Raw genomic sequence first — 27,622 nt, forward strand, 5'->3', positions numbered from 1 at the left:
AATTTATTCAAATTTCTGGCTAATAACTGAACAATTACTTGCCCTACTATAAATTCTGTTTTTTGCTTTTCATCTCTCAGTCTGGCATTCAAGTGATTTTTACAGTTGCTAGAGTAAGAAAAAATGCGTATCTGCATTCTTCCAGTAATTCAAGTCTAGCTTTGTCTCCCCAAAAGAATATATATTTATTTGTCCTCCCAAAAGAATACTGTGAAATGAGTGTGTTATAGGCCTACAATAAAAGCTTTTATAGGATGAAGACATCAGGGCAGGCTGAAAAAAACAAAACAAAACTGTAGACTGATTTCTACAGAATACCATATTATCCTAGTTCTTCTCTTTTCACTTTTCTCTCATTGGTAAACCACTATGTAAAAGTCTACATATAAGTCCAGAGTGTGGTAAAAAAACATTCTTTTGACAGGTTATCAGGTGAATCAAAGGAAACTTTATCCCAGTTAAGCCTCTCTGATCGAGAGGATTAGGGAAAGATCCTTGTACCAAGCCAAGCATTAGTATGTAGTTTAATATACTGTATAACTACCTGAAGGTAAACAATTTTCAAAGTTGTACATGATTAATTTTTATAACTGGGTCAGTATGTATTTTTGCATTGTACAATATTGCAGCATGACATAGTAATTTCCTCACATACCTTTCATAAACGTATAGAATTATCCGGACACCCATTATAAAGAAAGCTCAGAATTACGAGAAGGCCATCTTCCATAGATTCCATTTTAAGCTAATAGAGTTACATTTGCAGAGCACCAAAAGTATGTCCTATACTAGTAACCACAAAAACTAACTAAACTTCAGCCTGGGGCAATATTCATATGTCTCTGTTCTTCCTTAACACTGTCTATTTTTACTTTGTGAAATATAAAGCATTTTCCTTGGAATTCTTGACCAAGAATCTCAGATCGCTGTCCACCAGAATTTGACAGGGCCCCCATCACTACCAAGATGGTCTTTTAACCCATTTAAACCTTTTGATTATATTCAATTACAGTATATTACAATACAACAATCATGTAAGATGAATCAGAAGACTGCAAGCACATCCACATTAGTTGTAGCCCATACTCTGCACATGTACTTTTTACTTTTTACAACATGGAGCGATGATGTTCGAGTCAAATGGCATACCCAAACGTCATTACTGGTCTGATAAGCCCCGTGAAAGCCCTTGATGTGGCCCTTGATGTTGTCAGATTGGACTACAGGCAGGTGAAGGGATGCTTTGCCCAAAGCAACATGACATCTGCCAACACTCCCAAGTTTCTTGGGGGAATGTATGCTTACCTAGTATAGTGCTGCTTTTTTTAAAAATAATTATGGCACTTTGGGAGACCACAACAAGGATAACCATAGGTGCTGTATTATTATTTATAATTAAATTTCCTCCTCCAGTACTAACGGTAGTTACATTGTACATGCTTGCCATTCTATTATTCTCCCAGGTTGTTGAGCAAGTGGGCGTTTACAATAGCATTTTAAATAGATCAGAATGAAATAAAATTGGCTGTGCACAGATTAGTTTTGTGCATGGCAGGAGAAGAGATAATCAGGTTGTGTTATCTTTTCTTGGCAACAGCTGCCTTAACAATCCTTTCTCAGCAAGATGCCATTTGCTGGCTTGTGGCACTTAAGTAATAGAGGGTATGCCCAGAAGCTGAAATGTATTCACTTTGTCAGCTTTCGGCAGGCATATTATTTTATATTCTGGATAATGTTGTAGATGTTTTCTCCCACAGCCGCAGAGATTTTACAAAGTAAACTATGACTATATTTTGCATAATTCACACTATTTACAAATTATTGGAAATATTCTTTGCATTTTTGTCTAGTTCTAGCTTTTTTTTCCCTTTTCTGAGTTAGTCTCTAGCTGTTTTTTTTACGGTGGTATGAAAATACTTTTTATTGTCTGCCATGTTCCTACTAGGACTACACTCTTCACCTTTCTTTGGTTTTTTAATCTGGGCTTCAGTCCTTAAGAAGGATATAAATGAGCTAAAGAGAGTGCAGAAATGCGCAACTAAACTGGATGGGAGATTGAAACTATGAGGGCACACTGTCAGGGTTGTTTTTTTTTTCTGGAGAGAAGACAATATTCAAAGTCGGAATTCCATAAGAGATTGCTACTATGCTCTGCCGTTCCTTACTGAAGACTTAAGATCAGCACTATGTCATTATATCCACCACTGAGTATTAGGCTGCCTCTACCTACAGAGAGGATGGTCCCAAACTCTGCTACCAGCAGGAGCTGCATGTCCCACCATGAGAGAAGTTCAGCAGCCCTGTTGCCGGTCCTGAATCTGCAGTGCCTCGATGATAGGAAATCCAAGCAGGCTGTCACCTAGCACAAGCAGTAGTAGCGTCTGTTTCAATCAACCCACCGTGCAGTCACAGGAGAGAACCTGCTTTCTCCCTCTTTTAAAATTTCCTGTGCAGTACTTCAGCAAGGTCCTACCACTGCTGTGGCAAATAAAATTTAAAGTACAGTAATATATCCACTTTTCTGATCTTAAGGAAGGCAAAAAACCCAACCTGAAGCCAGTGCCAACTGTGCCTCAAGAGGGAAAAAAATTCCTTCCTGACCCCAATGGCGATCGAAAATATTCCCTGAATCAAGCATTTAACATTCATTTAACATGAATGATACTGTGCAGATTCTCATGTTTACTGTATAACGTTACCAAAACCACATAAAAAATCCACATTCAGTTATTAATAAATAATATGAGAACATAAAGAAGAGAAACTCCTGACATTTCACAAAATATGCAAGACAGAGGGGAGGCTGGGTGGGATGTTACTACCTGCTCAGAGATAAGGGAGTGAAATGCTTCCCCTGGCATCACACCCCTCTCCTTCTCCACCCCCAGCCCAGCTTTCCCCACCTTAAAGCGGACCTGTCACCCTAAGAAATAAGTCCAAATTATTTTTTATATTGTTAGTTGAGCAAAATAAACTTTACTTACTCTATATAAATAATATAAATCTTGTTTCCTTCCGTCTTGGAATTACTCAGTCAAAGCAAGCAGGCAGGCACCATTTTGTGGACACTGTTATTAAGGCAAGCTTTGTATCACCCCAAAATATTGTGTATGTGCCAGAATGGGGGACCTGATGCCCAGGCCCATGCACTGGCTACACAATTAGATGAGAAGGAGGGGGGGGGAAGTGAGATGTGCAGTCTAGGAAGTGCTGAATGGAAAGCTAAAGTTATTGTCTGCCCCGCCTCTATGCCTAAGGCATAGAGGTGGGGCAAGCAATATATGATTGACAGCTGTGATTTTTAAATGCCTTTATAATGGGTTTGGATGTGTTAATATAAAAATGAATTTGGGTTTCATGTTTAATTTGAACAGGACTTTTATTATATAGATTTTCATGTCTGGGTGACAGGTCCACTTTAACTCATTGCTTCTCACCTAATCACAGTTGCACCTGGTTCTGCCAATCTCTAAACATAAACCAGTGTAATCTGGCTGCTGGTTATTCGGATCCCTTGTCATGCAGCCCCTGCGCTTATATCTCCAGGGCTTTCCTTAATAGACAAACCAGAGGCCACACCTTTAGACTTGAGGAAAATAATTTTAACTTGAAGCAGCACAGTTGGTTCTTCACGGTGAGGGCAGTAAGGTTGTAGAATGCTCCAAAGGTGATATTATGATGGCAGACTCTATTAATGCCTTTAAAAGTCTGGTTCACCTTAAAATTAACTTTTAGTATCTTATAGAATGGCCAGTTCTTAGTATTTTATCAATTAGTTTTCTTTTTAATTTGTTATTTTTTTTTTATTATTAGCCTCTTCTGACTCATTCCAGTGGGAGTCACTGATCCGGACAGCCAAAAAACGATTGCCCTTTGAGGCTATAATTTCATTGGTATTGTTACTTTTTATTCTTTATATTTCTATTCTGACCCACTGCTAGTCATATTCCAGTTTCTCATTTGAACCATGCCTGGTTGCTAGGGTAATTTGTGCACTAGCAACCATATAGCTGCTGCATTGCTGAATATAAAGCTAAATAATTCAAATAAAACCACAAATAATGAAAAAGGAGAACAACTGCAAATTGTTTCAAAAATAGCATTCTTTACAACATACTAAGGGGTATATTTATCATGCTGTGTAAAAAGTGGAGTGAAGCATTACCAGTGGTGTTGCCCAGGGCAACCAATCAGCAATTAGATTTCAACAGTTAGAAAATCAAAGCAAATCATCTGATTGGCTGCTATGAGCAACATCATCAGTAGGGATGTAGCGAACCTAAAAAAAAAAGTTCGCGAACTTACGCCAAAAAGCGCGAATATTCGCGAACTTTGCGAACCCCATAGACTTCAATGGGAAGGCGAACTTTAAAACCTAGAAAAGCCATTTCTGGACAGAAAACTGATTTTAAATTTGTTTAAAGGGTGCCACGACCTGGACAGGGGCATGCAGGAGGGGTATCAAGGGCAAAAATTTCTCTAAAAAATACTTTGTTGAAAAAGCGTTGCGTAAAAACGGGCAGACCTAGCGGAAATACGCAGCGTTTTTTGCTATTTCGCACTATTGGCCCCATGGAAACGGGATTTGCTTACACCAGTACTAGGCTGAAAAACGCCATTTGTGGTTGTGCGGCGTTTTTTAGGCTGAGAAAAAACGCAGAGAAAAAACGCAGCAAAAAAAAACGCGGCGAACCCAAATTGCGAACATACGCAGAAAGTTCGCGAACTTGCGCGTTCGCGAACACCTGATGTTTGCGCGAATTAGTTCGCCGGCGAACAGTTCACTACATCTCTAATCACCAGTAATGTTTTACTCCACTTTTTACACAGCATGATAAATATACCCCTTCATGTTAATTTAAAGGTGAATAACTTAAATTTAAAAGGCTTGGATGACTTGTCAAGCATAATATCCAACACTTGTGATTCGAAGATCTACAGTTAGTTAGTATATATATAGGTATATACAGTTATATATATATAATGTATAGATAGGTCTGTTTGAGTATGTGTATATGTGCACTGGGGATCATTTGGAAGGGTTGACTTTTATTGACATTGGTCTTTTTTCCAACCCAAATAATATAGTAAAAAAACTATGTAAAGTGCAAAGTTGATACTCGACTAATAGCAACCAATCAGCAGGAAGCATTTACTGGTTACCTGTTTAAAAGCAAGTATCTTGTTAATTGCTATGGGTTACTGTGCCTGGGCCAATGTTGTGCCTATGCATATGAGGTCATGCTTATTACCAGTATTAAAATTACTTTAAGCTTTAGGAAAAAATCCCCAACTATTATAATTAAATAAAAAGAAGACACACAAAATGTCATACTCACCTAGCTTGTACCACATGTCACGAATGGCAAACCCAATTAAGCATCGCATGTCTCCATATCTAATTGATAGAAATATGAAAATATTTAATGAATATATTTACACAATACAATGGAGTATCTATCTGAGAAAAAAAAAATACTTACTTATTCAGAATTTCATTCCGTTTATCATGAGAGAAGTTTTCAAGCTGCAGAGAATCTTGGGTAATAAAAGCAACTGCCAGGTGAAAATAATTGTTCCAAAGCTGAAAATCAAATAAAAGAGAAGTGACGGCCACTAAATAATTTATAAGACAGATGGAACAGGGCACCAAGGAATAATGAATCAATGAGAATACACAGGGCTGTAGAACTTTTTGCTTTTAATTGCTAACCTTTTTCTGAAGCTAAAATGTCAATAAAGTACAGTACAATACTTTATATTTTAAAAGCCAAAAAGAGGCAAGGAAAAACCCTTATTAATAAATCTTAAAGCAATCAAGGTGTGGCCACACACGAGAGTTATAAAGTAAGCATACAAACATCTATTGCTTGAAATGCGTTTTGTAATTAGTAGGTATATGGCAGATTTATCCAAGGCCAAGAGAAATAATTCCCTTGATACAAAAGTTATTGCATTAACTGAGTTACAAATAGACTTGCATTGTGATACATTTTGGCCCATAAGAGAGAATAGTCTTCTCCTGGTCAAAGCTGGCAAACATTTTTTTGTGGAAGAAAAAAAAAACACTGGGAAAAGTGAGAGAAAGCTTTGAAATCTGAGCAGAAAACAATAAAATATTACTGGAAAAACAATCTGACCTTGAAAAATTTGCCTCTGTCTCTAGGTACTGCCTTTGTCTACTTAAGTACTAAAGGCCACCCCCTGGGATTGTACATTTCACAGTGTACACAAACAAACCAAGGGACATATTTAGTATAATTACTATCACTCAATCCAAGCAGTCCCTTTTTGTTTATGACAATGTCATATAACCATTAATAACCCATTCAAAATAATCTAGTGTTATTACTGTTTACATAGTTTACATGAGATATTGTATATGGTTACAACTTCATCCCCATATCCTTTACTAAAGAGGAACAGAAGAATAAGCAGAAAAAGAAAAACTGAAACAACCTCATGCATTTTCCCATATAATGCCATTGTTTATATTAAAGGTGAGCTCAAAAAGATATTTCAAATATTTTACAAATAATAAATTTCATTTTAAATGGTTGTTAAGCTCTTCCCAATCTGGAAAAGGCAACGCTGAATACAAAATTAGTCTGCAGAAATTAATTTGATTATCTCCTGCCCATTAAGCATTATAGCATAATGACAGATCTGACAGATGACAGTTTGTGCAAATATTTAATGAAAATAATAGCTTTGCAACTGTTTCTCAGCTTCCATTTCCAATAGCTGGCATTGTAAATCAGCAAAATAGGCATTGCTTGCCAAGTTTTCTAGCATTTCAATTAGTATCAGCTTCAGCATGTCAAGTACAATCAAGGTACTAGACAAAATACTATCAAGTTACTAGACAAAGTACTATCAAGGTACTAGTCAAAGTACTATCAAGGTACTAGACAAAGTACTATCAAGGTACTAGACAAAGTACTATCAAGCTACTAGACAAAGTACTATCAAGCTACTAGACAAAGTACTATCAAGCTACTAGACAAAGTACTATCAAGCTACTAGACAAAGTACTATCAAGGTACTAGACAAAGAACTATCAAGGTACTAGACAAAGTACTATCAAGCTACTAGACAAAGTACTATCAAGGTACTAGACAAAGTACTATCAAGCTACTAGACAAAGTACTATCAAGGTACTAGACAAAGTACTATCAAGGTACTAGACAAAGTACTATCAAGCTACTAGACAAAGTACTATCAAGGTACTAGACAAAGTACTATCAAGCTACTAGACAAAGTACTATCAAGCTACTAGACAACGTACGATCAAGCTACTAGACAAAGTACTAGCAAGGTACTAGACAAAGAACTATCAAGGTACTCGACAAAGTACTACCAAGCTACTAGACAAAGTACTATCAAGCTACTAGACAAAGTACTATCAAGTTACTAGACAAAGTACTATCAAGGTACTAGACAAAGTACTATCAAGGTACTAGACAAAGTACTATCAAGGTACTAGACAAAGTACTATCAAGCTACTAGACAAAGTACTATCAAGCTACTAGACAAAGTACTATCAAGGTACTAGACAAAGTACTATCAAGCTACTAGACAAAGTACTATCAAGCTACTAGACAAAGTACTATCAAGTTACTAGACAAAGTACTATCAAGGTACTAGACAAAGTACTATCAAGGTACTAGACAAAGTACTATCAAGCTACTAGACAAAGTACTATCAAGCTACTAGACAAAGTACTATCAAGCTACTAGACAAAGTACTATCAAGGTACTAGACAAAGTACTATCAAGCTACTAGACAAAGTACTATCAAGGTACTAGACAAAGTACTATCAAGGTACTAGACAAAGTATTATCAAAGTACTAGACAAAGAACTATCAAGTTACTAGACAAAGTACTATAAAGTTACTAGACAAAGTACTATCAAGGTACTAGACAAAGTACTATCAAGGTACTAGACAAAGTACTATCAAGTTACTCGACAAAGTACTATCAAGGAACTAGACAAAGTACTATCAAGGTATGACACAACTTTTAGAGATGTTTAACAGTTGCCAGAATTTTTAGACATGAGTCTAATATGGCCATTCTCATCACTTAATTACTTCTGGCATGTAATTACAAAAGTATTAGAATCTACAGGGTTTGCTGGGAAAGGGCCAACACTCAATACCAAAGGAATGTGTAGGAATAGAGGGAAAGGATTAAAAACATGTTTTAAGTATTCAGGGCAGCATGACTATATGGTTTAGGATCAAATTCTCTACTAAGGCCAGTAGTCTCATCACATCACTACTCAGCTGTGATAATTCAATTTACTATTTTGGCAAAGGAGAGTCCATAGATTAAGCAGACAAATTCTACATAACTGCTGAGTATTTTTTTACCTTAAACTCATGTTCTGCTATTTGACTATTTAAGCAGCACAAAGGACCTCTTGGGTCTTGAGCTGTATAATTAAAATGTCCTATATTAATGTCTTACTAGAAATAAAAAGAAAATGATATACTGAAGCAAAGAAAATTGTGTAATCAAAATTTATTATGGGGTCTCTAAATATATGGAGCAGCATCATTTATTTTTTCATGCTTCTTACTTACACTTACTTCTCCCTTGAATATTCTTATACCTATACTTTTTACCACCACTTAATGTAGACTTTTAACATTATGGGCAGATTTATTCATTTTCGAGTTCAAGGGGGGAAAAAAAGCAACAGACTTTTTTCATCAGCTGCATTTTTTCTTTTTTTTCTTTATTCCATCTTTATTGTATAGTAAGTATAATAGTGAGTACTAATGTGAGTAATAATGGAGTCTATGGGATATGGCCTTTCTGTAATTTGGAACTATCTGGACAACAGGTTTCCGGATAAGGGATCCCATACCTGTATTGTTTCCATGGATACCAAACAGCGTAATGTTGATAAGTTTGTTGTTTAAAGAAGCTATTAGGTAATTTGTCAAGCAAAGTTCGTCCGTTACCTGTGTCCATCAACTGCATTTTTTCCTTCTTGGACACTAATATATTAAAGCATACACATGGCCAGAATAATTGTGGTCATTTTATGTCACAGAAGAAAAATTGCAACAAGAAAGAATCATATTGTTCAATTCATTATCAGTGAAGCTGAAAATCTAAAATTATTTGATAAACTGGAAAAAAATAAATTAAATGAAGTTCCTTCATACAATTCCCATTGACTTCTTATAGAAACTCTGCAATATAAAGTATTGATAAATCTGTCCCTTGGTTTTAACAGTATAAGTTTACATTTTGGGACACAGACAGATCCATTTAACATAATAATCAAGTAAAAATGTTCCTCTCAGCATTTCTCTCTCTTCATTCTCTCTTCATGCAGGAGTCTGGCTAAGATTTCAATTGACAGGTTTAACACATCTTCTCTGTCCTAGCAAATGTATTAGTGCTCAAGTAACAGACTCCAGCACAATAATTAACCAAAAATAATTGACTTCATTACAAATCCTACATGTGGAGAGTCCATTATTTTAAAAAAAAGTTAGCTTGAATACATCTTCTAGGCAAAGAAAGCATCCCTCAAATATATATTACACCTAACTGTCAATCAAAATCTGACTCTGACTCCTGCATGAACAGAGAAGGAGGAGACACAGATTGCTGAGAGTAAGATAGTGAAGAGTAACTTCATTATTTCATAGACAGTAATACAGTAATACATTTTTAATTGATTATTTATTATTACATTATTACATTTTATTGATTATATTTAGAAAGTTTCCTATTTCAGTGAGATGAAGCATACAGGTATATTACATTTTGATATTTGCAGTTCCCCTTTGTAGAAACTTGTCCTAACAATTAGCAAGTATATGTAACCACTTACATAGTAGCATCATACATTTATTGAAACTGAAAAAAGGCCATCAAATTCTTTCCTTTGTCTATGTATTTCCCATGTACATGATACAGAGAAAATAAAAATTCAAAAATGGGACCAATTGCCTTTTTGCATTTTTGAATTGTTATAAGGTAATTGATAGGTGAAAGAGTGCAGAATAAGAGCACACTAAGCTTGGGTATCTTAAAAGGATAACATGTTTTGGAAGCAGACATGCTATCAGATATTAGTCTTCGACTCCCCTCTACTTGGCTATCAGAGATTATTATTTTCCACTGAAATCTGTCTTTAAAGATGGGCACCATGTCGTGGGATGCCAGGAGTTCTAATTCAATTTATGGCCTCTCTATCTGGTGCTTGATCTTGTCTTCATGTTTTTGTGTACTCTGTAACCAATTTGATAAAAACCGATAAAAAATATTGTGTCAAACTTTCAAGCTGTCACTTTATTAAGCATTTTTTCCAACATGAGTTGAGTAAATATTTTTTGTATTAAACATATTTTGTGCTTATTTACAAAAAAAAAATCTATGGTTTTTCTTATCTTTTTTCTACTAAACAGTGCAGACAGAGAAGCTGAAGATACTCCATGTTTGGTACGTGAAGAAGATAATTAAATAAGAAAAGCAAAGATAAACCCTCCTTATGATTGACTTCTGTGTATCTGTGCAATGGTAATTTAGCCTGCAAAAGCCTAGCATGGAGTTACCGTATATACTCGAGTATAAGCCAATCCGAATATAAGCCGAGGTACCTAATTTTACCTAAGAAAACTGGAAAAATTTACTCGAGTATAAGCCTAGGGTTACTGCTAAGTTTTTTTTTTAACTGTCAGGCAAGTTTGGGAAGGCTAAGGAAGCTGCCATACTAAGTATCAAGTACTTGCCATCCTGCTGTGTGTGCTCCCATCGCAATGCAGCATGTCTCCCAGCACAACTGCCGGGGGCCTTTTCCATACACCCTGCACAACAGCCTAGAACACCCAACACATATTCTGTAGCAGCACTGGGTAGCAGGCATGCAAAGAAGCATACATGTAGGTCAGAGCCTTGGCAACCACCAATCTGTAGATTACAGCAAATGCCAGAGGGGCTGCTGTATGATGAACAGACAATCACTATTTATTTTGGTAAGTGGGGTTATTTTTGGATTTCCTGTCTGGACCTTGCAGCAGGAGAGGGGACCCCATTGCACACCATAGGTATGCAATTATGAATGTTCAGGGGGGTTATTCTTGCCAAATAAAAGAAACCAACTGACATATATAAACATACCGGTATACACATCAGTCCAGCCCGCGATCTGCATCAAGGCCTGACAGCAACCATGTCTCTCTCCAACCCCCCATGCCCCCTATGGAAACCCTCACATAGCCACCCTCACAGAAGCCCGCAGTTCTCATTTCCCAGAGGGGCCACCTCAACAACAACGCTGCAGTCTTTTCCGGGGCACTGAGTGAGCACGCCGGTAGCTGCAGCTCGCCTCTGTAATGCGCCGGTAGCTGCAGCTCGCCCCGTGCGTGCGCTCGCACGCACCATCCCCCCCGAGGCTTTCGTCAAGTCAGGCCAGAGAAGTGATATAAAAACATGTTTGAGGTAATTTCAGGTATCTGAAAAACGTTGACTGGGGTTGGAAACTTGTTTCAAAGTACATTACCGTATGGGATAAATCCTGCCTTGGGGGGGGGGGTGCGAGGCAGGATTTATCCCATAGATGGATATACTTGAGTATAAGCCGAGGCTGACTTTTTCAGCACATTTTTGGTGCTTAAAAACTCGGCTTATACTCGAGTATATACGGTACTTCAGTTTCCCTGTTTGCACTTTTAAGGTCAAAATATAACAAAAACCATTGATTTTTGTAAGTAAAACAATAGAGAAAAAGTGTTTCCTCACAAGCCCAGTTCATTGAACTCATGGTTACTTTCAAAATTACACCTTTATTGGAGCTCCCTATAGTGCAGGTCTATGTAGCTGCTGATAGGCTGCTATCTAAATATACAAAATGCTCTCCAGCATAGCCAACAGGAAGTGGAATGAATGGGTGGTTTTATGTTTTTGTGGACATTTCTAAAGGAGGACCGTAAAAAATAGCTACTTTCAAATGCAAATACATGACAGAATTCATTACAAGGCCCTGCTTTCCAACCATTTTTAATTCAAGGGGTCAAACACAATTAAGATGCTGCTTACATATCCACATTTCAATATGTATACTGTTTCCTTTCCATCGAATAGCTTGGGCTAAAATCGATACAGACCCATTAGTTTTATACAAAAAGGAATCTATTTTTCAATTCTGGACAAATACATGAATTCTAATACAAAGGAAAAAATCAAATTAGATGGAAATAATGAGGGTTGAAGCCCAGAGGATTTGATAAAAATTGATTTTAAGATATTTTTAACTGAACTTAAAGGGATATTGTCATGATTTTTACACTGTTTACATAGCAAATAATTCACTCTATCATTTAAAATTGTATTCTTGAACCAAAAATGTATTTTTTTAGTTGTAATATTGGTGTGTAGGCGCCATCTCAGTGCATTGTGCCTGTGCCTAAGCTTTCAGAAGGAGCCAGTGCCACACATTAGAACTGCTTTCAGCTAACCTATTGTTTCTCCTACTCCCATGTAACTGAAGGAGTCCCAAGCCGGACTTGGATTTCTTATTGTTGAGTGCTATTCTGATATCTACTGGGAGCTGCTATCTTGCTCCCTTCCCATTGTTCTGCTGATCGGCTGCTGGGGGGAATTTGAGGGGGATGATATCACTCCAGCTTGCAGCCCCATGTGAAATTTCAAAATGAAATATAAAAAAATCTGTTTTCAATGCAGGATTCTGCTGGAGAAGCACTGATTTGTTTTGAAAAAAAAAAAAAAACATTTTCCCATGACTGTATTGCTTTAACCAATGTTGAATGGTTATAAAAGGGCATTTTTTATACAATATAAATTAAATCAATTAAAACAATTTTTTTTCTGTATTATTTTTGCTCTTAAATTATACTTCACTTCATACAAACTATCACCTTTCATTAAAATGTATATCAGCACATAGTTATATATTCACTTCTATGGAATGTGTTGGTAAGTAAAGGCCATCATTCCTTTCTTCTTATTCATGCTATGGAAATAGAGAACATAATGTTTACACCCAATATCTGTTTTCTTGACCAACTTTTTCAGAGATGGCCTCGATAGGAATTGATATTTCTGTAAAGTAGTTTGCAAAATGGTAATTGTCAAACAAATAGCTGCTTATATAAATAGAGCAATGTCTTATGTTGGTGCAGTTGGAAACTACTTCTCTGAAACATCAATTCCTACCAAGGCCATCTCAGAAAAAGTTGTTAAAGAAAACAGATACCGGGTCAAGAAAACTGTATTTAATCCTTTTTGGAGGCAAAACTATCCTATTGGGTTTATTTAATGTTTAAATGATTTTTTAGTAGACTTAAGGTAAGGAGGTCCAAATTATGGAAAGATCCCTTATCTAGAAAATCCAGGTCCCATGCATTATGAATCAGAGTAGTGATCAAAATAAAGAAAATGTTTAAAAAAAAATGATGTTTTACCTGTACTTCAAAATTCATATTTTCAAGAAATTTCTGATTCATGGTCTCAGCAAACTTGTTAATGGCTCTCAGGAAGACTCTATATGGAGGAGGCAAGAACATAAATAACTGAAAACAGGAGCAAAATGTGCATATGTTACTTATATACTTCAGAAATATGAACAGTAATCTGCCAGATGTCTTTAAAGGTGTAGTGGGCTCCAAGCGAGTTGGCAAAGCAAAGAGAAGCTCTCAGCAAGGTACAAAGAGGGTCTGTGTCTTTATTGCACTTTCTCAAGCATTCTTGTATGATTTTGCATGTTCCTGCTACAACAAAATGTTGTCATCTACATTTGCTTTCACTATTACTCTTTGGCAAAAAAGTGGCTATAATGAAAAAAACACAATACATATTTATTTGAATAAAATACAAATCACTACTTTAACACAGGCAGATGGATCAGGATTTTATATACTAGGTAGATCTTAGCAACTGAATGATTTGTGTTTATGGTGTGACATGGTGTGTCAATGGGCATTTTTTGTGGTGTTTTTCATGTATTTTTTTCTGCGAGAAAGGTTTATTCCTGGAGTGAAATGGAAGTTTCCATCTAAAACTTTTAGAACATAATCTCCTGTTGCCTCAGTGTCTTGCTACATGTGGATTATAGAGCAGTACAACCAACAGCCACAAGGGGGATATCTTGGGGGACCAAGCCAGCCTATTATACACTGCCACAGTCTGCTCCTCACAGGGTTGCGCAGGTGTTGTGGAATTTTAATTACTTCTGGGAAATCACTACGGCACTATGGGGCATAGCCCTACAAACAAATGTTTTACAGAGAGTTTCGGGCTGTGCTTATTATTTTATATTAATATGAATTTCACTATTGCTAGCACTGATTAAAGTAAGTTTTTACATGTGATGTAAAAAAAGAAGAAACTTTATTCAGCATCCATTAAAAGTACCAAAATGTTGCGTGGATTTTTTTTTCCTGCCTTTTGTCCCAGCAAAACAAAACGGATGGCTAAATTCTATTGCAGACTCACAAAAATATTCGCCATTCAAGAAAAGCACATTTTTGCATGAGTCTAGGCAAAAAAAAACTAGGCCAAAAAATTCTCTCATCTCTAAAATGAAAAATGTGACCGAATTTTTCCGGTGGAAGTTTTTTCACTGAATGAATTCATAGGCTTAAAAAGACATTTTTTCTAAGGGCAGTGGTAGACGGGGAGATTAGTCGCCCTGCAACAATCTGTCCGCAATGCCATCCCACCAGCAAGAATGCAAATCGCGGGTATTTCATACACAACACTACGATTTCCCGAAGTTTCCTCCTCAAGGCAAATCGTAGCTTATTATCTTATTATATAGGAATGATTTATATAACATAGTATAACATACAAACAAACAGTAGACCCCCGATTTTATGTTTTAACCAGGGACCATGTCAAAATGCACAAATCCCAGGAAAACGTTAAATCCAGAAAACAATAAACGCAGCTTGCCTGAATGGAACCGTAACAAAGTAACCTCAATTACGAGAAAATGTAAAATCTAGAGACGTGAAATCAGGGTTCTACTCTATAAACAAAATACAGGGTTCTACTTTATAAACAAAGTACAGTGTGGTGGGAGATGTTTGCCTATTAGGGATTGTTGCAAACTGCTATCTCTGCCCTAGTCAGGGCAATGAATAGATATTGAGTTCGGATGTATAACCTTGCACTCCATATATTCTTGGTTGACAACCTAATGCACATTAAGAATTATTTATCCGCACTGTAAAATTAGCAAATAGTATAAAGTAAAGAAAAGTACTATATTCTAATATGCAATAAATTTTAGAAGCATTCTTTTTCCAAATGTTTCCCTGACCTTGGAGCGTGCTCGGAAGCATACATCTTGTCTCTAAAATAGATCTGTTTCTGCTGATCTCCATAAAAGCACTTGAGCAAAATATATTTTATGGAAGAACTATTTTAATTATGCCTGCAGGACTATACATTTTTTAGTAACGTATGCACAGCTCGACACACTAATAAAGCTTTAGCTTTTACTCACAATTGCTCTGATGGAGTCCATTGGCATACTGAATATAATCACAGTATGACACACCAATGAATAATGTAAGTGCCGGGCTCTTTGATAGGGATGCGGTATTTTGAGAAGTAAAAGAACAAAAAGTAACATTTATCCATGAGATGAGGATGACTTTACGTTTTCGTTGCTTTTTATTAAAGGAATCAGTTAGTTCAACTGACAGATATCCAAAAAGATTGGCGGCAAAATAAATAAGGGGGCTGGAAGAGTTTAGTCATGTTGGACAAGTACTATGCTTTGCTCTTATTAAACAAACCAGAAAAAGATAACTTCTTATTAAATCTACAGAAACACTTTCTAATAACAGACTTGCATAGAATGTGTTGTATTCATACTGATTCAGAAGAATACAAACCCAGGAGGGGAATGATAGATAAAGTACCCGATCCTACCATATGATCATGAACTCTGGATTAAAGGAAAACTATACCCCCAAATAATGTAGGTCTCCATAAAAGGCATAGCATAAACAAGCTCATATGTAAAACCCTGCTTCATCTAAATAAAAATGTTCATAAAAATATACTTTTTAATAGTATGCTATTTACTCCTAAATAGAAAATTGTCATTTTAAAAATTAAGGGCCACCTCCTGCCTTTTGTTCCCACACTACTTCCTGTTACAGTTAGAGTTGCATCACTAAAGGGTGGATCAAGGGAAAGGATGTAAAAGGTCAATATTTACTGATATATATATATATATATATACACAGTGGCTTGCGAAAATATTCGGCCCCCTTGAACTTTTCCACATTTTGTCACATTACAGCCACAAACATGAATCAATTTTATTGGAATTCCACATGAAAAACCAATACAAAGTGGTGTACACGTGAGAAGTGGAACGAAAATCATACATGATTCCAAACATTTTTTACAAATAAATAACTGCAAAGTGGGGTGTGTGTAATTATTTAGCCCCCTTTGGTCTGAGTGCAGTCAGTTGCCCATAGACATTGCCTGATGAGTGCTAATAACTAAATAGAGTGCACCTGTGTGTAATCTAATGTCAGTACAAATACAGCTGCTCTGTGACGGCCTCAGAGGTTGTCTAAGAGAATATTGGGAGAAACAACACCATGAAGTCCAAAGAAAACACCAGACAGGTCAGGGATAGAGATGTAGCGAACTGTTCGCCGGAGAACTAGTTCGCACGAAAATCGGGTGTTCGCAAGTTCGCGAACTTTTAGCGATGTTCGCAATTTTGGGTTCGCCTTAGCTGGAGCCAAATTTTGACCTCTCACCCCAGAGCCAGCAGATACATGGCAGCCAATCAGGCAGCTCTCCCTCCTGGACCATCCCCGGACCACTCCCTTCCATATATAAACTGAAGCCCAGCAGCCATTTTACATTCTGCCTGTGTGTGCTTGAAGAGTTAGCATAGGAAGAGAGCTGTGCAGGGGTTTGAGGGACAGTTTAGGTAGCTTTGCTGACTAGTAATCTACTTTCTACTGCTATGTATGTAACTGCTGTGGGCAGCTGTCCTGCTGATCTCATCTGCTGTAACCCAATAGTCCTTGTAAGGACTGCTTTTATTTTCTGATTACTGTTACTCTTCTTTTCATTGTGTACTGCAGCTCTGTCTGTGTGTGTTGGAGACACGTGTGCTGCTCATAGTAGTGCACTAAGCACCAACCACACATTCACATCATTTTTTTTTATTTGTGTTTTTTTACTTTTTTACTGTAATTTATAGAGCCCAGTGCTATTAGTCTAGCTGTGTTGGGGACTGGTGTGCTGCTCCTAGTAGTTCACCCCCAGCACCAACCAGAGATCACTTTTTTTTATTATTAATTTTTTTATTTTTTTTATTTAACTTACTGTTCTTTAACGTGTCCAGTGCTGTTTGCTGTTATTCATAGTAGTGCACCAAACACGTTACACATAGTAGTGACATTGCATTGCAATAAAATCACCTGAGCGATGTTTTTCCACCAGCAATAATATATTCCGTATCCACTGCTGCTGCGTTTTGTCTTTCCGTGTGAACCGGCTGTAACCTTTACACGACTTGATTGGCATGTAGACGCCAGACGTTTTAAAGCAGTTTATTACACAAGTTTAGACATGTAGTGTGATTTCTGCCCTTTACAGTTCGCAAAAGTTCGCACTTTTTGGCAGAAGTTCGCGAACGGGTTCGCGAACTTTTTTTGTGAGGTTCGCTACATCCCTAGTCAGGGATAAAGTTATTGGGAAATTTAAAGCAGGCTTAGGCTACAAAAAGATTTCCAAAGCCTTGAACATCCCACGGAGCACTGTTCAAGCGATCATTCAGAAATGGAAGGAGTATGGTACAACTATAACCCTACCAAGACAAGGCCGTTCCCCTAAACTCACAGGCCGAACAAGGAGAGCGCTGATCAGAAATGCAGCCAAGAGGCCCATGGTGACTCTGGACGAGCTGCAGAGATCTACAGCTCAGGTGGGGGAATCTGTCCATAGGACAACTATTAGTCGTGCACTGCACAAAGTTGCAGAGTGCAAGAGTGGCAAGAAGAAAGCCATTGTTAACAGAAAACCATAAGAAGTCCCGTTTGCAGTTTGCCACAAGCCATGTGGGGGACAAAGGAAACATGTGGGAGAAGGTGCTCTGGTCAGATGAGACCAAAATGGAACTTTCTGGCCAAAATGCAAAACGCTATGTGTGGCGGAAAACTAACACTGCACATCACTCTGAACACACCATCCCCACTGTCAAATATGGTGGTGGCAGCATCATGCTCTGGGGGGGCTTCTCTTCAGCAGGGACAGGGAAGCTGGTCAGAGTTGATGGGAAGATGGATGGAGCCAAATACAGGGCAGTCTTGGAAGAAAACCTCTTGGAGTCTGCAAAAGACTTGAGACTGGGGCGGAGGTTCACCTTCCAGCAGGACAACGGCCCTAAACATAAAGCCAGGGCAACAATGGAATGGTTAAAAACAAAACATATCCATGTGTTAGAATGGCCCAGTCAAAGTCCAGATCTAAATCCAATCGAGAATCTGTGGAAAGATCTGAAAACTGCTGTTCCCAAACACTGTCCATCTAATCTGACTGAGCTGGAGCTGTTTTGCAAAGAAGAATGGGCAAGGATTTCAGTCTCTAGATGTGCAAAGCTGGTAGAGACATACCCTAAAAGACTGGCAGCTGTAATTGCAGCAAAAGGTGTTTATACAAAGTATTGACTCAGGGGGCTGAATAATTACGCACACCCCACTTTGCAGTTTTTTATTTGTAAAAAATGTTTGGAATCATGTATGATTCATGTTTGTGGCTGTAATGTGACAAAATGTGGAAAAGTTCAAGGGGGCCGAATACTTTTGCAAGCCACTGTAGATATATATATTTGGCGAGATTCTTTAATAGGTCACTTAACATAATATAAACTATCTGTTGGTTAAGTATTCCTTCTGGGGGTATAGTTTTCCTTTAAAGTGGGTTTGTAAGCACTTTCATAGAAGATTTGTATGATTTGTATTTGTATGTGAATGTTGTACTTGGGTGCGTCTATAAAATGCCTTGGCGATTCCAGAAACGGTAATGTAGATACAAATTTGGAATTTAATAACAATCAGGCAAGCGAGAGCATGAATAGTAGTTTATAGGAGACAAATGATGTGCACTGGAGAGTAAAGAGAGGATAAAATGAAGAAGGGGAAACTTGTTCTGCACTGATGATTATTAGTGATGAGTGAAATTTTTAGGCAGGTTTTGCCTAAAAACAGATTTGCTTGTTCATAATGATTATGTAACCATAAAATCACCTTCTCCGGGGAAGCATACCGTGTAACAATGAACAATATACTGTTTATAAAGTATAAAAAGCACAACCCCTCCTCTACAGCAGACAGGGAACGAGCTTTAAATCAGCATCAACGTGAGTGCCCGTTAGATAGAATGTTCTACAACTGTGTGCAATTCATAAATCAAGACTCCAATTAGCACTTATCTTGGTAAATAGTACACAGGTTTAGGGGAGCATTTTTTGTGTATTGTCACTTGCTGCTAGGTGTTACAGGAAAACTATACCTTCAGAATGATAGTCAACAGATAGTTTACATCATAATAAGGATCTTTACAAGCTGGAATATATATATATCAGTAAATAGATGGGCTGTGTGTTCCCTCCGAGATCACCTGACAGGAAATAATGCAGCTCTAACTGTAACAGGAAGTAGTGTGGGAGTAAGACAGAATCTGTCCATTTATTGGCTGATGGGGCCTAGCATGTATGTGTGCCTTGGCTTGTTTGTGTACACTGTGAATCCTATGATCCCAGGAGGCGGCCCTTAATTCTTAAAATGGCAATTTTCTATTTAGGATTACCCAATAGCATATACTACAAAAAACGTATATTTTTGTTTAAATGGTTTATTCAGATGAAGCAGGGTTTTACATATGAGGTGTTTTATGTGATTTATTTTTATACATACTTACAGTGTTCAGGGATATAGTTTTGCTTTAAGAAGTATAAATGTGCACAAATACATTTGTCAGCAGCATCAAATCATGCACACTTTTGTGCCCTATATTGTATTTTTAATGCCTTTATGTTTTTCAAATTAGAGTGCAAAGGATCTTAGCTCAGAGTAACAGGATAATCACTGTAAGTCATAAAAGATAAAATGATTACAACATTGATTACAGTCAGTTCTTATCAACTCTGCCTAAAAAATGACAATGTCAGGAAAATACATTTCAAAAGGTGAACTTATTCACGGAGGAAAATAAAGAAAATTCGGTCCCCACCAATTGGCTAGCATTCGAGCAGAGAATGTATTCAAATAGAGAATTCAATATTCATTTATTCTACAGTGCGCTAAAAAATTAAGAGGATAAAAACTTTCAATGGCAGAACAATAAACCATGTTACAAGCTTCACAAAGTTTCATTCTGTTCACTAAGAGCTCATACAGCAAGCTGCTCAATATAATTGACTCTCAATATGTAAAGATACAGTAAAATAAAACCGCTGATGAAGGCAGATAGCATTTATCTTTCACCTGCAGAAAAGAGCATATTATCTATTATATATTATCAATGGTCTAAAACTATAATGCTTAGCAGCATTTTAGATGATGATGATGATTATTATGACAGGTGTGGGATCTGTTATTCAGAAAGCCCCAAATTATTCGAAGACCATCTCCCATAAAGTCCAATAAACAAAGAATTCTAATTTTAAGACAATTGCCTTTTCTCTGTAATAATAAAACAGTACATTGTACATAATGGTAGCTAAGTTGAAGGGAAAACAATCCTATTAGGTTTATTAAATATTTACATGGTTTTTTGGTAGCCTTAAGGTATGGGTGATCCATAATACACAAAAACACCTTATACGGAAACCCCCTGGTGTCGAGCATTCTGGATAACAGGTCCCATACCTGCATTAGAGAAACTGCACTGCAGAAAGCGTTTTTGAAATCATACAATTCAATAAATGGGTAAGATCTACAGCATTTACAAGACTCAGCCACAGGGGTATGACTAGAAAGACTAGAAAAATAAAAAACACTTTATGGTCCCTTTAGTGCCCCTGACATTTATAACCGCAAGCACAGTTGCGTTTGTGCAAATTTCCCGGCAGTCGGCATAAAACCCCAGACAGATATATTTGCCAAAATGCCCTCCGTGCACTTTCATACAGTTGAACTTGCAGCTGCTGCCTGCCTCCTGTTCCGAATCAAGCACTGCTGTGCCTATTGACGCAGAGGATTAATCAGGAGATAGCTCCAGTGTTTCCCTTCAGGCCCAACATTAATCGGCACAGTGCAGTAGCAAAGTGGCAGTAAGTGTCACTCTTCTACCGAACACCAGGCATGACACCAACTGGACTTTCAGCATAATTGTGTCTGATTTGCATTAACGTGCAAGTGCAATTGCGTTAATTTTGATACATTGGGCCTGATTCACTAAAGGGCGATAAAACGTGCGCTATTTTTATTGTGCGCTAAAATTTTTACCGCGGCTTCATTTTGGCGATTTTTCGCACAATTCACTATAAGCATACTCGCGCTTTTTTACGTGCGATATTGCATGCGTTATTTAACTCGCGAAGACTATTTCAATGCGGTATTTGCCGGTACATGTGCTAAATTACGCCCGCGAATAGTCGCCGCATATGAATGGTAGCTTAGAAATAGTGTATAAAAATTTTCGCCACATATAAATGGTGTATATAAATATTAGCCACATATAAATGGCAGCATATAAATGGTATCATATAAATAGTAGATGCTTATAAATAGTAGCCGCTAGTGGTGAGCAAATGTGTTCTGGTTTCTTTAGTGAAAAATTAGCAAATCTTTCGAAAGATCCACGAAACGGCAAAAATGTTGTGCGGGCAAAAAAATTGTTGCTGTGACTATTATTTTTTGACGCTTGTATAAATTTTTGGATGTGCGGTGAATTTTTGCGTGGCAAATTTTTTCATGCGTTTTGCCATTGGCGGATTGTTTTGCGAAACGCATGAAAAAATCTGCCGCAAAAAAATTCACCGCACGTCCAAAAATTTGCTGCGAATCCATGCCTGGCGAAACATTTCATCACTTGTAGCCAAATATAAATAGTCGCGCAAATGAACGCACGCCATGTTAGCCATACACGCCAATACTTGCAGAAAATTACTGTATTAAAAATGAACATTTCGCTGCAAACTGGCGGCTGCGTCACTCTAGGGGAAACACAGACTTGAATAAATAACACTGTAAGTCCATATTTTATTGCAAAAAACTCATTTACTGTACTTTTGTATAATTTTTCGCCTGCCTGTAGTAGGTGTTAATTTTCGCATAGCCGAATGCGATATTTAGCGCGCAAAAGTTATAGTGAATCATGCGATCGTATTCTTTTCAGCGCGGAAATTAACGCATGCGGTAAAACTAGTGCGAGAAATAACCCTTGCGAAAACGGCGATTTTTCGCACGAGATAATACTATGGTGAATCGCGCGCAAATTATTTTGCGTTTTTTAACGAAAAAAGCGTGCAATCATTTTTATCACACTTTAGTGAATCAGGCCCATTGGCCACAATTGCATTAAGCACCCTGGTACATACAACAATGCTGAATTTTAGGATAGCTATGCTGAATTATGTTAAAAAAAAATGTTGATTGGGGCCCTTCCTGGTCCATTTTTATGTATGACCAAGATACAAACAAAAAGGTGGTATGTGACACCTGAACTTTCCTCCTTGCTGTTAAGAAGTCTTCTTTTGATCAAGAATGGGTATCCTGGCCATTAGTAGCAGTGGACACTGCCATATTGCTTTTGAATGGCAGCTAATAACATTTTGGAAATGTCTAAGAAGCAGCAGCCCCAGAAGACAAAGCAAAAGTCTCAAAAACAGGCAGGGAGAGCAAAAGGCCCCAAAAAAAGAGCTAGAAGACCATGCTACAAAATACCCATGTTATATAAGAAGTAGTAGAGCAAAGCAGACTGCAGGAGCCTGAACTCCAAGCGTTAGTTTAGCTGGAGGATTGACCCAATGAAGATGATCTTTTGGTGGAAAGGCTATAAATGCTTCTGCAGCATTTCAGTGTTGCATGCCCTTGTTGAATTTGCCCTTGGTAAAAGAAATTTAAAAAGACTGCACCATTGAAAATATTTAGGAATTGTGGGCAATTGCACAATTGTCCCTTGTGGGAACTGTATTTAGCAATTCATTCAGTTTAATAATACCCCAACTGACTTGGCTCATCATCTCTGTGAAAAGATCTGCCTTCATTACCAATGACTTGACTGGAACCATGACCAAGAAAATATGCCTTTGGAGACTAACGTTCGGCGCCCCCAATATCTTGCCTATAGACTTCTGAAATCCCTTACTTATTTGGTGTGGTAATCTGTCTGTAATGTTTATGTTTATTTTTCTCTTCAATAACATTTAAGTTGCAAAATAAAAAAAACTAAATTATTTGCTGACAGAAGCAGCTACATCTTATAATGATATGGCTATATTGTATATTAAATGACACTGATTTATACCACAGTACAATGTTTCTTTGTTGCCTTTTCTTTCTACTTCAGAATATACCTATAGCAAATGTATACAGGATGAACCAATACTGAGAGTAAGGAAACCACGGAAAGTACAAAAATATAGACATTAAATATGTGTATCCCATAAGCAAAGCACTGCTGGCATAGGCATATTCTCTGGAGCATGCAGATATATTTGGACTTTAGTATATCATATAAAACTAATTACTGAGAGGAGAAATAGCAGCTCAATCTGTTCCTATATTTAATCTGTATGTTATTAATTTGCTTAAACAAACTGGCAAGGTTTTAACTTCATTTCAAATAAGCTGCACGTGTGCAAAGAATGATCTGTAGAACCAGCACAATATTAAACAATTGTGGCAAAAAAAAGACAACCAACTGTTCCTGTAGAACCCAGCTGCAAAGGATATTGCCTTTGTGCCATCAGCCATTAACTTCTAAATAATATCTGAATGGGCACTCGTTGGCATTCTCAAATGGCAAATGTACAGGATGAAAACACTGTCAAGCAAACTGTCTATATAAAATGCACGCCACAAAAGTGCATCTGACCTGATATTAAGAATGCAAGACAGGTCATGATAATAAGGATTTGGTTATTAGAAAGGTTGATAAGGTAATCTGTACAGAATGATAGATGAGAGGTACTCATAGATTCCAGGAACAAGCATTAATAAAAGAAAAGAATGCTTTATTATGAAAACATATCAGGTACAAAAAGACTTACACATTTCATGCAGCAGGGTCAATGGGCAAACTCCTTACAAATCTCCTTTTGTGGGATCTTTGAGTGCCTGAAATACACCATTCTGAGTATGGTTAGCTTCCTGTAGCTGCAGTTCTGGGGCAGGCAATCCTGGACCCCAACATTTCCACAGCGAGCTTTAAGTTTGAAGCCTCTCCTCTAAGATTTAATGCCCCATGCAGTGTGCAAAGTGCAAAATTGCACCTTGCTTACTGCATGGGGCATTGTGTAAATAGCTAGGCCTCTGTGCTGTGTTGGAGCGCAAAGACCTTCAGACTGCTGTTCAAGCCTGTGTTAGGCTGAGCTAAATTCAAAATGGTGATTTACACGTGCAGGTTAGGGAGCAATGCTCTGTGTGGAGAGGGGGCACAAGTTCTGTTTAATGTGCGCTTAGGGGCACGCTCTTGCACCCCGTGGTGCTCTTGCACTTGCGCCCCTGGGTTTGTAAATAAGCCCTTTATACTTGACATGCTTGTAAGGTAATCTGTTGCCAGGGTGATACGTGCCAAATTTTGTTTCTACTAGAATTTAGAATGTAGTGAAATGGATGTACACATATTTGGGGGGAATGAGGGAACCTGACCAGTCATGGTGCATGTTGAAACATATGACCTAGTTATAGTAAGTGGGAAAGTACTTATAAAGCAGGTTGTAAATCTGAGTAAAAATAGGATTTTCCTGGTACTTTTATTAAGCTGACCATACAGGGGCAAATTTGAAGGATAATTAAACCTTAAAAATGAATATGGCTAAAAATGCCATATTTTATATAGTGTTCTTACTGCACCAGCCTAAAGTTTCAGCATCTCAATAGCAGCAATGATCCAACCTTGTCACGGGAGCTCCCCATTTTAGAAAATGTCAGTGACACTCACATGCTCAGTGAGCTCTGGGCAGCTGATGAGAAGCTAAGCTTAGGGGACATTGCAAATTATCAAGAGGAAAATTAGGTTTCTCTGTCTTCTAGGCTGATACTACAAGGCTGATTATAAAATTCTGATGCTAATTGCACTGGTTTCTGAGATGCCATCTGTATTAATTACTAATCAGCCTTATATTGTGACATTTATATTCAATATATACAGTATATTGTGTCAGTCCATAAGCTCAGGTAAGTGACGGCAGCACAGAGCATGGGCAGTGAAGCAGCAGAAAAGAAGATGGGGAGCTACTGGGGCATCTTTGGGGGCACAGATCTTCCCTGCTAAAGGGCTGTTGTTGCCTTGGGCTGGTACAGAAGCCCCTTCAGACCAAGTCGGCAGCTTCTCTTCCCTTGTATGAGCCCTTTCAGATGGCCTTCCCATAGATATCAAGCTGAAAATCAGTCAAATATCTCTCAGGTAGGTTTTAAAATCCCATTAGATAAGAACCGCATTGGTGCATTTATAGGGTTCTCTGCCAACACAGGGCTCTTATATGATCCAATTGTTTGTCTAGGTGCCAAACAATTGGATCAGCCCAATCTGGCCTTGCACTTAGGTGGCTAAATAGGGCACAGATCCACTCTGTTGGAGGACATTTTAAACTAGACATGGTAGGGAGAGGGAGAAAAATACTGTGCAGGAGTGTGGTACAGGTCCTATTGTCTAAATGAAGATGTGAGTTTTAGATTTGCAGCATGACAGTGTCTTTTTTTTAGAAATGTAACTGCAATTTGTCTTTAGGATAGTTTTTCAGCACGCAGGAGATCAATTTGGCCACAAACTGCTTTACTAAGCTCTTCTGACATTTTTACAAACAGCTGGAAAAGAAGTTTTGATGTTTCCAATGTCTCTCGAATAGTAAAAACAATAACACCAAGAGGGACGTAGTTAGTTTGTGACATTAGGGCATTAATTGGTGTCAGACCAACATGGCAGCCACTGTTAATAAGCAGCACTCATGCATTGTCATTTCTATTAATGACATTTTCCCAGAAATAACGGAACAATGAACAATGATATAACAGTTCTTGGCAGTGAACTTGGACTTTCACATCCTACAGTGTATAAGATATATATTTTTGTACACACGTTACTGCAAAATCCAAGTCCGGAAAAGTAATGTCACATTGATTCAGGCTTTACACTATGAAGTGCAAAAACAATTTAACAATTCCTTCTGTGTACACGGGAGAACCTTCCGAGCGTGCTAATTTCCTAGAACTATGCGTGATGAATGTCAAAGGTTGGTGAGCCTTGCAAATTTGACATGCAGGGATTATTATGCCTTTATCACTTGTCCTAGAAGGTTAGACATTCTATCTCTCCCTCCTTCTAGAGACAGATTGTACGGGCAAGGCACAGATAATGACAAATGATAACAGAATTCAAAGGCTTAAGTGATTTTTCTAAATTAAAAACTGAGTTTTACAGCTTCTTGCCTTCACACATTTGTGGATAAGCAATATACAAGATGCAGACTGTACTGGACAACAAGCTTTAACCATGGAGCAGATTTATGGTGCTCTTTTATTTTTTTTTAACTGAGCTCCAACACCCCCACAGAGGAAAATGTGGCTTCAATCACCAGGCCCTACGGTGCAATTCAGGCAACTGGAGATCCGTACTTGTACAGTGCTTAATGAATGAAAGCCCCAGCATGCTTTGCACCTTGTGCTGAGTATAATAATAATGAAACAACTGGCAATTCAAAAATAAAATAAGGTTTAAAGATTTAATTAATGTTGCCCTAAAATCTGGTCACCTTGGACATCAAACATATGTCTCCTCTGCTCACATATCTGACCATGATGGCATTTAATCAGCAAAAACATCCCCACTGCCATCTCCTCCATTATAAGTAGTGATGAGCAAATCTGACCATTTTCGCTTTGCCAAAAAAAGTGTAAAACTGCTGGAAAATTTGCAAAACAGCAAAAAATTTGTGTGGTTTTCATGACTCACGCAACTTATTTGACACAAGCACAACTTTCTTTGACCTACTCTTTTCCTCGCTATGCAAATTTTTGTTGCAGCAAATTTTGGCAGTAGTTTCATGAAAAAAACTGCCAATGAAGAAGTGCAGCATTTCACAGCGAATCCATGCCTGTTGAAAAAATTCACTCATCACTAACTATAAGCAAATTCTAACTATGTACAATTCAACAATATGCACAGAGATCCTGATAGCCCTGACACCACTGATCTTATGGCAAACATTCTATCATTTTAGAGTGTTACAAGGTGCCATCTGGTTGTATAACTTCAGTATGTAGTAACTTTGGATTTACCCTTTGCATGCACACACACACACACGCACTCTACTGTAACAGGAATTTATGGGTCTCTTGTGCAGAGCACTATAGCAGTTACGGTAAAGTCACATGCAGTCGTTGCATGAATTGGCACCATTTATTAAACACACTCCAAAGCCAATCCT

At 37.7% G+C, this 27,622-nt stretch overlaps 1 protein-coding gene across 1 annotated transcript in view; it reads right to left on the reverse strand.

Moving 5' to 3' along the window:
• dock2 (dedicator of cytokinesis 2) overlaps positions 1–27,622 on the reverse strand; it is a 350,017-nt gene that overhangs the window by 74,393 nt on the left and 248,002 nt on the right. The window contains exons 30-32 of the mRNA XM_031898788.1: positions 13,449–13,527; positions 5,484–5,584; positions 5,340–5,398 (exon numbers count right to left, since the gene is read on the reverse strand). Of these exons, the coding sequence (XP_031754648.1) occupies positions 5,340–5,398; positions 5,484–5,584; positions 13,449–13,527 (239 nt within the window). The remainder of the gene's footprint in view (positions 1–5,339; positions 5,399–5,483; positions 5,585–13,448; positions 13,528–27,622) is intronic.

Source organism: Xenopus tropicalis, chromosome 3 (genome assembly GCF_000004195.4).
Source record: "Xenopus tropicalis strain Nigerian chromosome 3, UCB_Xtro_10.0, whole genome shotgun sequence".
NCBI classification, from domain to species: domain Eukaryota; kingdom Metazoa; phylum Chordata; class Amphibia; order Anura; family Pipidae; genus Xenopus; species Xenopus tropicalis.